This window comes from Typha angustifolia, chromosome 10 (assembly GCF_048772165.1).
Source record: "Typha angustifolia cultivar Huaian chromosome 10, ASM4877216v1, whole genome shotgun sequence".
NCBI lineage: Eukaryota > Viridiplantae > Streptophyta > Magnoliopsida > Poales > Typhaceae > Typha > Typha angustifolia.
Window position 1 is genome coordinate 269,412 of NC_133248.1, and position 13,236 is coordinate 282,647.

At 36.7% G+C, this 13,236-nt stretch overlaps 2 protein-coding genes across 3 annotated transcripts; both read right to left on the reverse strand.

The window, feature by feature from the left end:
- Positions 1-1,038: 1,038 nt before the first annotated feature.
- Positions 1,039-6,052, reverse strand: LOC140769118 (1-deoxy-D-xylulose 5-phosphate reductoisomerase, chloroplastic). Its single transcript, XM_073109681.1, has 12 exons — positions 5,791-6,052; positions 5,105-5,286; positions 4,475-4,561; positions 4,250-4,375; positions 4,108-4,170; positions 3,842-3,991; positions 3,623-3,690; positions 3,180-3,291; positions 2,988-3,092; positions 2,722-2,843; positions 1,684-1,830; positions 1,039-1,462 (listed from the first exon to the last, which is right to left on the reverse strand). Exons 1-12 carry the CDS (start codon positions 5,882-5,884, stop codon positions 1,288-1,290), a joined length of 1,431 nt encoding a protein of 476 aa, XP_072965782.1. The 5' UTR covers positions 5,885-6,052; the 3' UTR covers positions 1,039-1,287.
- A 1,832-nt stretch (positions 6,053-7,884) lies between these two features.
- LOC140768496 (peroxisomal membrane protein PEX14) lies at positions 7,885-12,860 on the reverse strand. 2 transcript variants are annotated; one of them, XM_073108783.1, is made up of 9 exons: positions 12,701-12,860; positions 11,711-11,931; positions 11,564-11,612; positions 11,161-11,351; positions 10,834-11,020; positions 10,580-10,738; positions 9,465-9,496; positions 8,758-8,802; positions 7,885-8,556 (listed from the first exon to the last, which is right to left on the reverse strand). In XM_073108783.1, exons 1-9 carry the CDS (start codon positions 12,747-12,749, stop codon positions 8,071-8,073), a joined length of 1,419 nt encoding a protein of 472 aa, XP_072964884.1. In that variant the 5' UTR covers positions 12,750-12,860; the 3' UTR covers positions 7,885-8,070. The 2 variants fall into 2 exon arrangements, with proteins under 2 accessions (XP_072964884.1, XP_072964883.1); XM_073108782.1 differs by having other exon boundaries at positions 7,885-8,562.
- Positions 12,861-13,236: the final 376 nt, after the last annotated feature.

The following is a 13,236-nucleotide window of genomic DNA, read 5'->3' on the forward strand; positions in this document are numbered from 1 at the left end:
TAAGTAAAATTATCTTAATTTTTCAGATTAAGATAATGCTGAAAACTACATTTCTTTTGGATTATTTTTAATTTTTTCAGTTTTTTATTTATTGTGAAAGAGGAAGCTAACAGCTACCCTCCATAGATTTGCTTGGAGGGTGAAATAAATTTTGTTTGAAGATCATGATGGAGGTAAGGCTAAGTTGTTTGGAAATGGCTGGGGACAAGGAACTGATCATTAATGAGAAATAATAACTAAGTCAGCCTGCAAATAAGATAGTGTTTTATTTGCTTTCCAAATTTCTTACATCATACCAACTGTTGAGACAATTTTTAGAGATGCCCTCTAATCCAAGTAATGCAAAAGATAAGTTTTCTTATTTTATTTCCTACTTGACCTTCTTGTCTTCTTATTTTGCCTGCAAGTTGGAGTTGGGATTCAATTTAAAAATATCCCATTTCTCCCTAATGATGCACCAAAGTATGTTGGTCTTTGTTTCTTATGTCTCAAACTCTCATCTTCTCTTTTGCAAGTTTCATCCTCTTGTAGGCATATTAAATAGATAATATTTATTTATTTATTTATAAAGTTTTTCTTTTTCTTCATTTAATTTCAAACAATAAATAGGATGATAAAAGATTTCCCCCAAAAATTTATTAGAGCAGTGATTTAAGGTAGAGTTCTTAAATTTTATTGAAAGAAGAGGGCATATAAAGCTGCATGGAAACATCCAAGAAAATGAAAGTTCTTTAGATCCTTTCACCTTAAATGCTTGAGAAGGGGTGAAATCCAAGTGCTAGTTGTGTAAACAGCTGCAGCATTTATTCCAGGCAATGATTTCTAAATGCAAAGAATAATACGTTTAAGCTATCAATTAGACTTGCAGATTGTCATCTTGCAAGAAGTAAGATTGTAGTCAAACAAAAATGAGTCTGGTAGCTCATTTCTAGAAGAGAGATTATCAAACTAATTCTCTCGTTTCACATATTTGATATTTTATACTTAGATTCAGAACTTAGTGATTATAACTTGTGTGCTGCATAACCAGACTGGAAGTAGAAAACAGAGGGTCTAAATTTTGAGCTTTTTCCAAGATTTTTATTGATCTGATATCATGCCATTGATATTTTAGCTGAAAGATTACATTAATTGAAAAGTTGATATACATACTGGTACACCACTTGTCGTGGTGTGCTTTACGCAGCTTCAGAAAATATTTTGCACCAAGGGATGCAAATAAATCAGACTAACCATAGGCGTTGTACGGCCATATGACTGCGTCGTCTCAGTTGATAAGCCAGATCTCTATACTGGAACTGGACTGCGGCCAGATGATAGTTGCAAACTGGCACTGGCAGCATACTTTCGAGCCCATAGATCGTAATGTATGATCTCTTCAAGGGAAGGGCTGACCACTAGGTCCTTCCTATGCGCATCACAAGTAAGCTCCACGACCTTGAAGATATCCAGGTAGCTGATCCTGGAAAACAAAAGCAGATGATATTTTACAATTTATTCATCTCATTTATATGAAAGAAAGTTACTTCCTCGCTCATAATACACACACACACACACACAACGTGCACATAAGAAGACTCATATTAGCCAATAAAAGGAGAAAGGAAAAAAAATGATAATGATAATTTTGTCAGCTGAAACTTTTATGATGCAAAATCATCGAAGGGAAAAAAAAATGCATACTTCTCGTCGATAAACAACTCAACAGCCTTCTCATTAGCAGCACTTAAAACTCCTGTCATGGTGCCCCCAGCGCGCCCGGCTGCATAGGCAAGATCCATGGATGGGTACTTCACATTATCAGGAGCTTTGAATGTCAATGAACCTAGCCTGCATCAGCCATTTGGAGACAGCATTGAACAAAGGGAGAATAAGAAATAAGATCAAAGAAACTCTAGTTTCCTGCACGATATCATCTAAATTATCAATATCTAGCATCAATACTACAATTTATCATATGATGAAAAAGGCAAATATTTCTGGATAATGAAAAGATATATTCAAGAAGTCATGAATCAACAGGACTCCACTGGCTTTTATAATGGAACAAGCTTCAAGGTAAATCCTGTCCAATAGGTGCAGTATGTTTCTGAGATTGGAGCCGAGCAACCCATTGAGCACTCCTCATTACCTATGTCAAAACGAAACTACCCTAGAAAATAGAAGAATATATGTTGTTGGTCAGATATGTGAGTCTGAAATCAGAATTTCTCCCGTAAAATTTACTTGAACATTGCCAGCATTTTCCTTCTCTTCCCTGTCAATTTCATGTTCTGTTCCACATTACTCTCTCGCACTGGTCCCTATTTATTTTCCACCCCCACAATGACAGCCATCCACATTCACAGGCACATATCGCTTTCCTGCCTATTGTTCCTTCAAACCAAAAACCAACTACACCAAGGAGATTCAACTTTATCATCAGGAATAGTTTTAGTATTTTGACTTACTACCATGATTTTCAAGATGTTCAATAAGATGCATAGGCAACACACTGCAAAATTGGCAGCTATATAATAGAAAATAGAAAGAACATATTACACAACCATTATCACAATCATTTAACTCTGTTCCTAATCTTCCATCGACAAGGCGTTAAGGGAAAAGCTATCAAGTTATAATGTCCTACGGCATATTATATTTGAAAGTCAAACTTGAACAGTAAATTTGCTCATGTTATGATAGTAATAGGACAATGTATCAGAGGAAAGAACTCCATACTTGCAAAGATCAAGTCGGGGCCATGTAACCTCAGAGCAGTAAATTCTGTCTGGCCAAGATAATGTGTAAAGGATTGGTAATCGCATATCTGGCCATCCCAACTGAGCCAAAACAGATGAATCCTGCAAAAGCAACACAAAGTATTAGACTATACATAGACAAGCTTCTTTGATCTTTCAGAAGTGCCAGAAGAAACAAACATAGGCACCTTAAAGTTTACTAAACCTGGGATAAAGAGGGTATCAGTGAGATAATTATAGACTAACCTGTGTCTCAACCATGGAATGAATGATTGACTGTGGATGAATCACAATCTCTATATTATCATATTCAGCACCAAAGAGATAGTGTGCTTCAATAACTTCTAGGCCCTGCAGAATGAAAGATTTACCTTTAGGCCTTGAATAACTAGAGACAGGGAGAAAAGAAAAAGATTATTGAGAACATATTACAGATACCTTGTTAAATAGAGTAGCAGAGTCAACAGTGATCTTCTTTCCCATATTCCAGTTTGGGTGCTTCAACGCGTCAGCAACTTTCACTTCTTTCAAATTCTCAACTGGCCAATCCCTGTAAGGAGCATGAGAGAAGTTTCAGTTGCAAGTTTTTTGTTCAACCTGCCGAGAAGACATCCTTCTTGACAACTTATTATTGGACCTAATAATAAGTTGCATCATTGGTAGCATCAGAGAAGATATAGTAAACATAACTAAGCAAAAAATCATTATTGGACCTAATCCAAATTTTCAACTATCAAGATTCTGCCACTGGAGGAAGGATAATAATTAATAGCTGCATAATATGTTACAACTAGTACCTACAATCTAGTCATCAACTCAAAACTAAACTTTGAACAACTAAGAAACAAAAAATATATTCTTGCTATTCTATTACATCACACCTGAAGGCTCCTCCAGATGCAGTCAAAATTATGCGGCGAAGTGCACCCTCTGGCAACCCTTGGATACACTAGACACAAAATAACATCTCTAAAATCAAAATAATTCATTAATCAAGTGACCATGAGGCAAATGAATAAAATAAGCATATGAAGATAATTTCCTTCAATTAACTAGAAACAAACATTGAGATGCACTCCAAGAGAGTATCAGTCTAATACCTGGAATATGGCAGAATGCTCAGAATCAGCAGGAAGAATCTTCACTTTATGCTTGTGTGCAAGAGGAAGAACAAAAGGACCTCCTGCAATAAGAGTCTCTTTATTTGCCAATGCAATGTCCTTTCCTGCCTCAATTGCCGCAACAGTCGGCTGATTATAAAGGAAAAGGAGACCATCATCAAATGAATATGTAGCCACCAATTTACCATACAATATGAGCATGGGCAGTATTCCATTAATAGCTACATAGAAGATTCCTTCTTTACCTTTAATCCTGCACACCCTACTATTCCTGTAACAACTGTGACAGCATCTGGGTGGCGAGCAACCTGACAATTCGACTCTAAATTTGTTATAGACATTAATGGGAAATGCTCCAGCAATTAAGAAAGATGCAGAATGGCTGACCTCTATAACACCTTCCTCCCCAGGAATAATTTCAGGTTTAACTTCACAGTCAGCTAAAGCTTCTTTGAGTTCACTGAGCAATGACTCATTTCTTACGCCAACCAACCTAGGCTTGAATCTTTTTACCTGCTCAGCAAATGTAGCATTCAGCTCTAGTTAACAAGATTGAAGAACTAGATAACCCTCACTAGCTTCGGCCAATCAATGTAAGAAATTTATGCACACCTGATCAGCTAAAAGTGTCACATTAGAGCCAGCAGCAAGTGCAACAACTGTGAACTTATCTGGATTCTCAGCAACTATGTCCAAAGTCTGCAATAAAATTTGCACAAATAGGAAAAGAAATAAGATACTATTTACTTATTTCTCAAAATAAATTGGATTAATAATATGATTCCAGTTTCAGCTCAATGAAAATGATATGAACTTCTATTGACAACCCAAAACATCTTTTTCATATTAAAAAAGCAGATAGTTTTAGTCTTTTAGAATTTTTGGAAGTCAATGATTTATTTCACTGATTTTCAAATTATTCCTTGTTCTTGAAAATTATGCAGCACCACTGCTGCTGCCACCTTACATGGATATTTCTCATAAAACAGTGCTATCCTCCTGCCACCATCACCTAGGTATCAAATAAACAACATTTTGCTGCTACTACCAACCACAGAACATGTCTCCTGCTTTCAGTTTATGTAGCACTTCCAGTCTAATAAAAGCCATCAAAGTATTCTATATCAAGAAATTGGACTTCCCACAATATTTGTTGCCAAATAGATCCACTTTCACATATAATGTCTTTTCAGATACATATTAACCAAGTTGTTTCTTCCTGTGATCTTTAAAACTCCATACCTGAGTTCCAATTGATCCAGTAGAACCTACAATCGAGATAGGTTTGGGGCCATCCCACGACTTCCGTCCTTCTTCCACCACAGCTCGACCTGGCCAGGCCGGCGGAGGCGCCTGCTGCATCAAGCAACATGCTCTCCTTAATGAGATTGCTTTCTTCTCCCTCCTCTTCAATGGAAAATCCACTGGCAAGAGAACAGATTAATAGAAATATTAATGTCAATATTACCGGAAATAAGGGCTATACATGTTTATAACCATGGCCAACATAAAAGTGCACTAGAACCCCAAATTTCTGTTAAAAAGATGGGAGTAATACAGCTTTATAAGAATTCTTATTATACACGCAGAAACACTCAAAAAGTAGACCAGAGGATTTACAAATTCTAGACCTCCTTTCTCCCACTCTGTTAAAAAGACTAATTTTCATCTAAGAAAAAAAACTTGATGAACTAGATATCAATCCAAGAGCAATTATATTATAACTACAAAAGAAGGTAAATTTAAGCTAAAAATGACAGCCGACAAAGAGACACCTAGAGAAATCACCCCCCAAAAGTAATCAAACAGCGGGTCAATAAAGCTGTATCCTTTTCACGTAATCCCCTACTCTAAAAAAAATGAAAAAGGGCATAAAAAACGGATTAAAAAACTCGATGTTTAAGTCCAAAACCCCATAAAAATCCCACCTTTAGGCTGGCGGAAGGTCCAGGTCCCTCTCCTGGAATCCAAAAAGGAGACGCCTCTACCAATCTCTCCCGGAACTGCAGTTCTCAGTGCCATCTCCCCCACTTCTTCTTCCTCCTCTCCTCTACTAGATTGTGAACAGACACAGCGAGTGAGATAGATCGATAGAGACTTACTCAAGTAGTTCTACGAAATGCGAGGGGCTTTAAGAAGGCGAGGGATAAGACGAAGGGGAATCCAGGAGGCACATGGATGGAAGTGGAGAGCTCTTATGCCCAATTATGCTCCAATATTTACTATTTCCAATAGGATAAGTGGGGTATGATGTCATAAATTGCCAGAACTATAATGATATAAACATTTGCAACTATGAGTGAGTTGGAACACATAGTGCAATTTGATCAAAATGGGCCTCTTTACAAACTCATTCATCGAAATAGTTGTCATTTTATGAGTCTGATTAAAAAAAAAATACTAATTCCTTTAGCTTCTTAGAAATACTAAATCTCAAAAACAAGTTTAATATCATTTTGCCGAGCTTATGAGAAAATGATATTAAGTGTGAAGAATAAACTATTTAAATAAATAAGTTTTTTAAGGACGCCTAGTTTGGTTAACAACGCTCTAATTGGGTGAATAGGCATGATATCATTTTTCACATGCATTTCAAGTTGATGTGATACTAGAGTCCAACGAGGAGCACGAGTACTTGACTATTTTTACAATAAACACCTTGCATATTATATAATTAGATTTAGGTGTTTATGAGCAAGATTTGCCTTACAAATCGTCAAATATCGATGGGGGTAGATGATAAAAACGCAGTTAGCTTGGAACATTCTGTTATAACTTTTTAAAATATAGGGTTCAAAATGTAAATAAATCTAGTTTTTTTTTTAAACTTCTTTTCAAGCGAGTGATAAATTTAGAAGTAAATTTATTAGATCAAATGGGCACCAAGATAAGATGTACAAGTATTTATGGTATGTATGTGAGATTTTTCAAATATTGGTGGGCTTAGCTGCTTAAAAAATCCCAATGGTCTCAAAATCAATGCAATTCGTCTGCATTAATAAATACCCACTTGATCACAAGTTCATTGCATAACCCTAAACGAGTAGATGTTACCATCATGTGTAAGGGTATTTAATCCACTTCAACTAGTTGCATTCTAACGATTTATTTCTTCTTTAAATTCTTCATAGACAGTCTTGATAGTGTATATTTTATTATAACAAAATATGCATTGATTAAAAATCACATACAAGATATTTGCAATAGCACTGTGTTGATAGCCCTATTTTTATATATATATATATATATAATTTATTTGTAATCTAGAATGAATAATCAAAGTGTTGGTAGACATGTCAATTTAAAATAAATCAACATTAATTCCAAGAACTGCCTAAATTTGTTGATAACCAATATGACAAGTGACAGCAGCAATTGAGGGGAAACCTTTGAAATGATTCCAGTCAACCACATCTTTTGAAAAGAATTATATAAGGTGTATGGTTGATCATAGTTGTATATGATCTTATCTGAAGCTTTAACCGACCAAAGTTGTTGTAAGTGGAGTACAAAGATCAAAATTATCTCAAAGTGGAGGGTGGCAAAAAGCAACCTGTATGCTAGTGCCACATTGCAGTAGGAAGTTCTCTACCTTATCCTATCAATCAAGTTATTAAGCTCATTCAAACCTCAAAGTTGTGCCACTCTCTATAACAAATGTCAAATGGTGAAGTTTTAGTTTTTATATGTCGAAAGGGGGGTAAAAAGAGTTGGTAAAAAGACTAAGAAGAAAGAAGTAGCAGGTATGTCAAACATTCTATGGTCTAGTTAAAGATGCTGCCCTCTTTTTCTTCAATTTTCTGAATAACTCCTCTGGTAGTTTGTTTATTGTCAAGAATAAGATGAAAGAATCTCTTCCACTCTAGTCTGCAAATGTCCTCAAACAAGTAATCCAAGGCAGGCCTTGCTCATGTTGTTGGTCATGCACAAACTTCAAGTTAAGAGATCCCAAAAAAAAAATCATAAAGAAAGGTCATATAACAATTTTCTTAGGCTAATACACATATAACATTGACCCCGAGTTATATGCCAATCTTTTCTTCATTATTTTCTCATATGATATCCAAAGTTGTAGTATATATTATAAAATTACATAGCAGAAAAAGAAGAAAATGAGATCTGGTGTAAGCACTTGTCTTTGCTATTTTACTACCAAGCATGGTTGGATAGTGAAAGTTTTATAATATTGCTAACACATATGGGAGATCTCAATTTACTTCAATGGCATCAGATCTTTCTTCTTGGATCTCACTGTAACTTCTATCCATGACAGTGCTAGCAGAGACTTCCACCTCATTGACAACAGAGTCTGATGCTTTTTGCATTCCAGTCTCTCCATCATCGGAGCTCGCTACTGACCTTACATCCCCAGATTGCTGCTTATGGATAGATGCTTTTTGGTGACGAATGGCAGTTGCAGCTTCTGGCATAGCAATGGGCGGTGATTGAGGAGGAACCCATCCTCTCTGGATGGGTCTCTCATTGGTTATAGTAGTATAGGGAAATTGCCGTGGCTCCTCCACTCGAGGTTCTGTTTCATTGATCTTCACCACCTTCTTTCTCCACCAAGGTTCTGAATTCTGAGATAAAGCACCATAACTATCTTGAGCTTCAGAAGTCAAATTTTCATCACTTGACTGTGATTGGGTAGCATAGGTAGGCCTTTTCTGCATCTGCTGAGCCACTTCCCATGGCTGTATCTATAGCAAAGAAGTCAGATATCAATAATTACAATCCGTAGTGTCAAATTAGCTAAAGCGCAGATATTCCACATTAGATGTAAAACAGTAAATATAGTTTGGGTCATGCAAAAGGACTTGAAGGAGAAGGATAAGAAGCAATTAAAGTGGTTCAAGAAGGATCGTATGCTGAGAATCAGAATATTAGCAATATACCTTCATCCCAGGAGGTTTCTCCCCTGTTTGTCCTGTAGACATTACCTGCACATAAAACGACAAGGTAATTTTAGTTCCTAATTAGTTGTTGACCCTAGCAGCTTATGCTTATTTAAAAACTAAACCTAGCTTGAAAGTGTTCCACTATGTATGCCCAGTGGAATGCTAAAATATTCTATAGATAACTTAAAGATCCAGTAAATCATGTAACCGAGCTGTGCTATAGGCTACTCGACAAGCTGGATGATTTCAAATCATGTAAAGCATATGCTTAAGCACACACATCATATATGTCGAGTAAAGCATAGGCTGGTTCCCCATTCACCTATCTCAAGTAATTGCCCGATTAAGTTTAAGTCGACAATTCGACATAATACAGAGAATATCAAAGTGCTGCAATAAAGGCATTACTGTTTATACTATTCACATGAATGGAAAGTGAGAAGGAGACTACAGAATAAAAAGGTTAAACTTGCAAATAAAAAGAGAAGAAAAGAAGTCAACAATTCAAAGACAGCCTGAGATGAAGTCAGTATTCGGCAAGCTATTCATCCATATTAGCTAGCTAGAAAATATAAATAAGTGAGTAACCCACTAAAAACTGAAGTTGAAAACTTTAGATACAATCATACAATAATTGACTCAGATATACAACTACCAATGGAAATTTAACTTGTAAACCAGAAAGAGACATCTAATTCACTTACTCGAGAATTGTTCCATGGGTTGCTGACTGGGCCTGAACATTACATAAAACAAACATTAGGGAAGTTAGCAGGAGGAATCTGTTTGTACTAGCTATAAAAATGTTATAACTTATAAGTACATCATCCACATAATGTGTAATTAGGTGACATTTGATAAGGATTTCACTGACAATTATTGAACAAAATTCAAATGTACTAACAGTGGCAATAAAGTCCAGAAGATCAGGCAAAGGTGACAGCTTAGACAACTGAATCCGAGACACTAGGATAGCTAATAAGAAGTCAATTTTCAGATTACAGGGAGAGAGACTCTTGCAGCCATTATAATTAATTAGCATAGGTTCCTTCTAGTTGAATTGCTATTCTCTGCATTTGCTGTCATATTATAGTGTGTTTCCAGGTCAAAAGCATGGAATTCCATATAAGCCACCAAGTAGGGTCACTGTTTCTCAGCTTCTTCGCAGCCATATTCTGTGATGCCAAGTTAAGCACATGGAAGGCTATGTCAATGCTGGTCTATATATGCCAGCACATAATTCGCAAGCAAGATATTGCAATGGTGTTGTGATGAAAACAGTTTCAGGCACGATAGGCCATATTAGCTTCTACCTCAGCATAGGTGATACAGAATCGTAATGATAGGGGCATAAGATCTAACTGCTGTAAACCATATCAGATTCTTCAAACTCAGCATAGGTAATACAGAATTAAAATGATAAGTCCTAACAAAGGATCTAAATCTATGGAGAGCAGAGATCTTGCAACTCATCTCGATGGCAAGACCGATGCTTGTAGTTGTTGACTAGTCCAATAATAAGAGATACTCGGCCTCACCTATAGTTCATATAAATAATCATGGGATGCACCGGCTAAAAGTTACCTAATACTTTTTTGAGTTTTTCTGGTCGTGTCAATTAAACAATGATCCATAGTTTCCATTTGAAAAGGTTAACTTAAATGGAGAACTGTAAGACTGTCCTATAATCACATTAAGATTTAAGATCATTACATTGTAGTGTGACCAAGTTTAAAAATATAACCTTCATAAAGATAAAGGTAACAGCACTTAAGATAAGTGTCATTTCAGAAGAGATAGACAATATTTGATGACTAACCATTCCTTGCTGTAGACTGGACGTGCTCTTCTATCAAGTTGTTCTGAGAGAAACTATCCTCTCTTCTACTTTCCAACTTTCTTATGGCGTCACTCATGGATTTCATCTCCTTCACTTGGACATCTAGGGCTCCCATGAAAGCCTCGAAGTACTTCCTTTCTAACAATGACAAGGTGGAAATTCTTTCAGTATGGTTAAGTTCAAATGATAAAAGTAGAACTATTAATTGGAAGGACGAATTTTATGGCTCAGACCTTCATGTTTTGTGCTAAGCAACTCCTGACTTGCTTTAGCAACCACAGCTGCAGCTGAGGCAGCTGCTTTAGCAGCTTCAGCTGCTTCTTCATTGAACCTGAAACTAGGTTTAGCCTCCTCCTCAGATTTCTTTCCTTCTGCTACAGTCTTACGGATCCAAGCTTTCACCCTAGGAACAAATATATTCTGTAGAGCAGACAGGCAAACATGTCCGAGTCTGAGTGAGTGATTTCCAACATAACTCAGAAAACACAACAAATCATTAGTTGACCTGCAATTCTGTATACTGCAAAGTAGGCAAAGAGTGAAGAAAACACCGAAGTTACCTTGAAAAGAACTGCAGTACCAGCTCCAGAAGCAGAAAGCACTCCAATGGCAAGAAGTGCATGGTACCAATGAAGCTTTGACATCAGTGTCCTTGGAATCATAGGGACACCACTAGAAGGAGCACCAGCAGGTTGTGGTGCATGTACAGAGGTTTGAGGCTGCGTGCTGATAGATTGTTTTGGCTGTGAAGCTGATAGCAATCAGAGCAAAACAACATTTAGAAATCTTTTGTTGAAATCAACATTACAAGAAATCTGTCTTATCTTTATAATTCTCAGTATTCTCATTATAAGAGTATTATCCGGCAATTCTGAAGATCTTCCTTTGATGTTGTACTTTCTAGTTTTTGTCAATATTTATGATTATGTGTTGTTCCATTCCTTAAGTTTAAACACCACTTACCCTGACTTTTCACAGCAGCCTCAACACTTGTGACATTTGATGGTGGATCCTGAGATGAAAATTTATCGCACATATTAGCTCTGGATGTTTTAGAAAAGAACTTAAAGCTAAAATTAGATTCAGCAAGAAATGGTGAAAGAGTCTTACAGGTACACGGCGAAAGGCTTCATCAATTTCCTCCTTAGTCAGACCCTTATTTTCAAGAAAAGAACGCCTGTGAATGATTGGGGAACCCCTTACTTTTGGATGTGATAGAAACTTGACAGCATTTTGTATTTGGTCCTCCCTCATTGGTTCTGGGTTTGCAAAAACTGGTTTTTCTGATGATTCACTGACAGCCTTCATATCTACATCCCTTTTATCCCCCTCTGCTTATTTGAATTCACAGGAGCAATGAAAAGATTAAAATATAATAAGTTGTCTAAAAATTAAAGGAGAAAAAGTAGGAAAAACGACTTAATTGCCACCCACTTTGTCTTAGACAACAAGTTGCAACTCACAGTCACTAATCTAAACAAAGAAATCAGCAATTTTACTTTAACACAAGGATGCCACGAGAACCAATCTTAGTCAGTAGAGTTTGCTAAGTGGACGGAACCGATGGGCCACCCTGTGCAACAGAATTGCCATTCCATTTCCACTTAAAACTTGCCATTATGATTTATTATTTATACAGTTAATTTGTGACTCTCCCAAACCCTAACCTCATCTACTGTATTGACATAAGCTTTTCCAATTCATCAACCAAACATACCAGAACTGAGCTGAACTAACTAAACGTAATGAAACAAAAAGGAATCATGTAGCCAAATTGAAACCAAAATTTAAAATTTTGAATCAATTCCAAGCTTAATTCCCGTTTCTAGATCTAACATTTTAACCCCTTTTGCGCCCATTAAACTACAATATGAGCTGAAAACACCAAACACATTAGCATCCGATCGGGGATAAAGCAAACCCAATTCATAATTACAAAAAAAAAAAAAGCATAAAAGATCCAAGAACGACAGCAGGAAATAGTAATCGGTCATTCCCTAAGACATCAAAAATTGAAACTTTAAGCTACAAGGGAAGAAATTGGAGGAAAAGGAGGGAGAGTAGAGAGAGAGTAGGGATCGCGAGTAGAAAATCTATCACCTGGGTTTTGGGGATTCTGAATCGGAGAAGCCGTGGATTGGGTCGCCATGTCCAAACAAAAATCCGATAAGGAAGAGGTCTCTCCGCGGTTAAGGACCGAGAAGCCACAGGAGTGGAAGACGACGACGAGGAAGAAATCTTTATATCATCTCGGACGACTGTAAAAGGGACCAAACCATATGCAGGAATTTCCTTGCAACCAAAAACTTGGAGCCATTCAGCAAGTTCACACCAATCACTTCTCCGACAAGTAACGGGTGTACGAAGTTCCTACATTCGTGAATACAGACGACCTCGTATTAGTTGAGTCACGACTCGTGTGTGCGGTAACGTGCGCACACCAATGTGAGTAAAATGCACAGTAGTCGAGGCGTGCAGAGAGGTTCCTTTGAGGTTAGCATTATTTTTAGAGTTTTTTTTAACCAAACTAGGTTATCTTTTAAAATTTATTTATCTAAATAGCTGCCCCTCAAACTTAATATTAAAATAGATAAAATGCAAATTAATTTACTGCTTTACCAAGCCAACCCCTAACA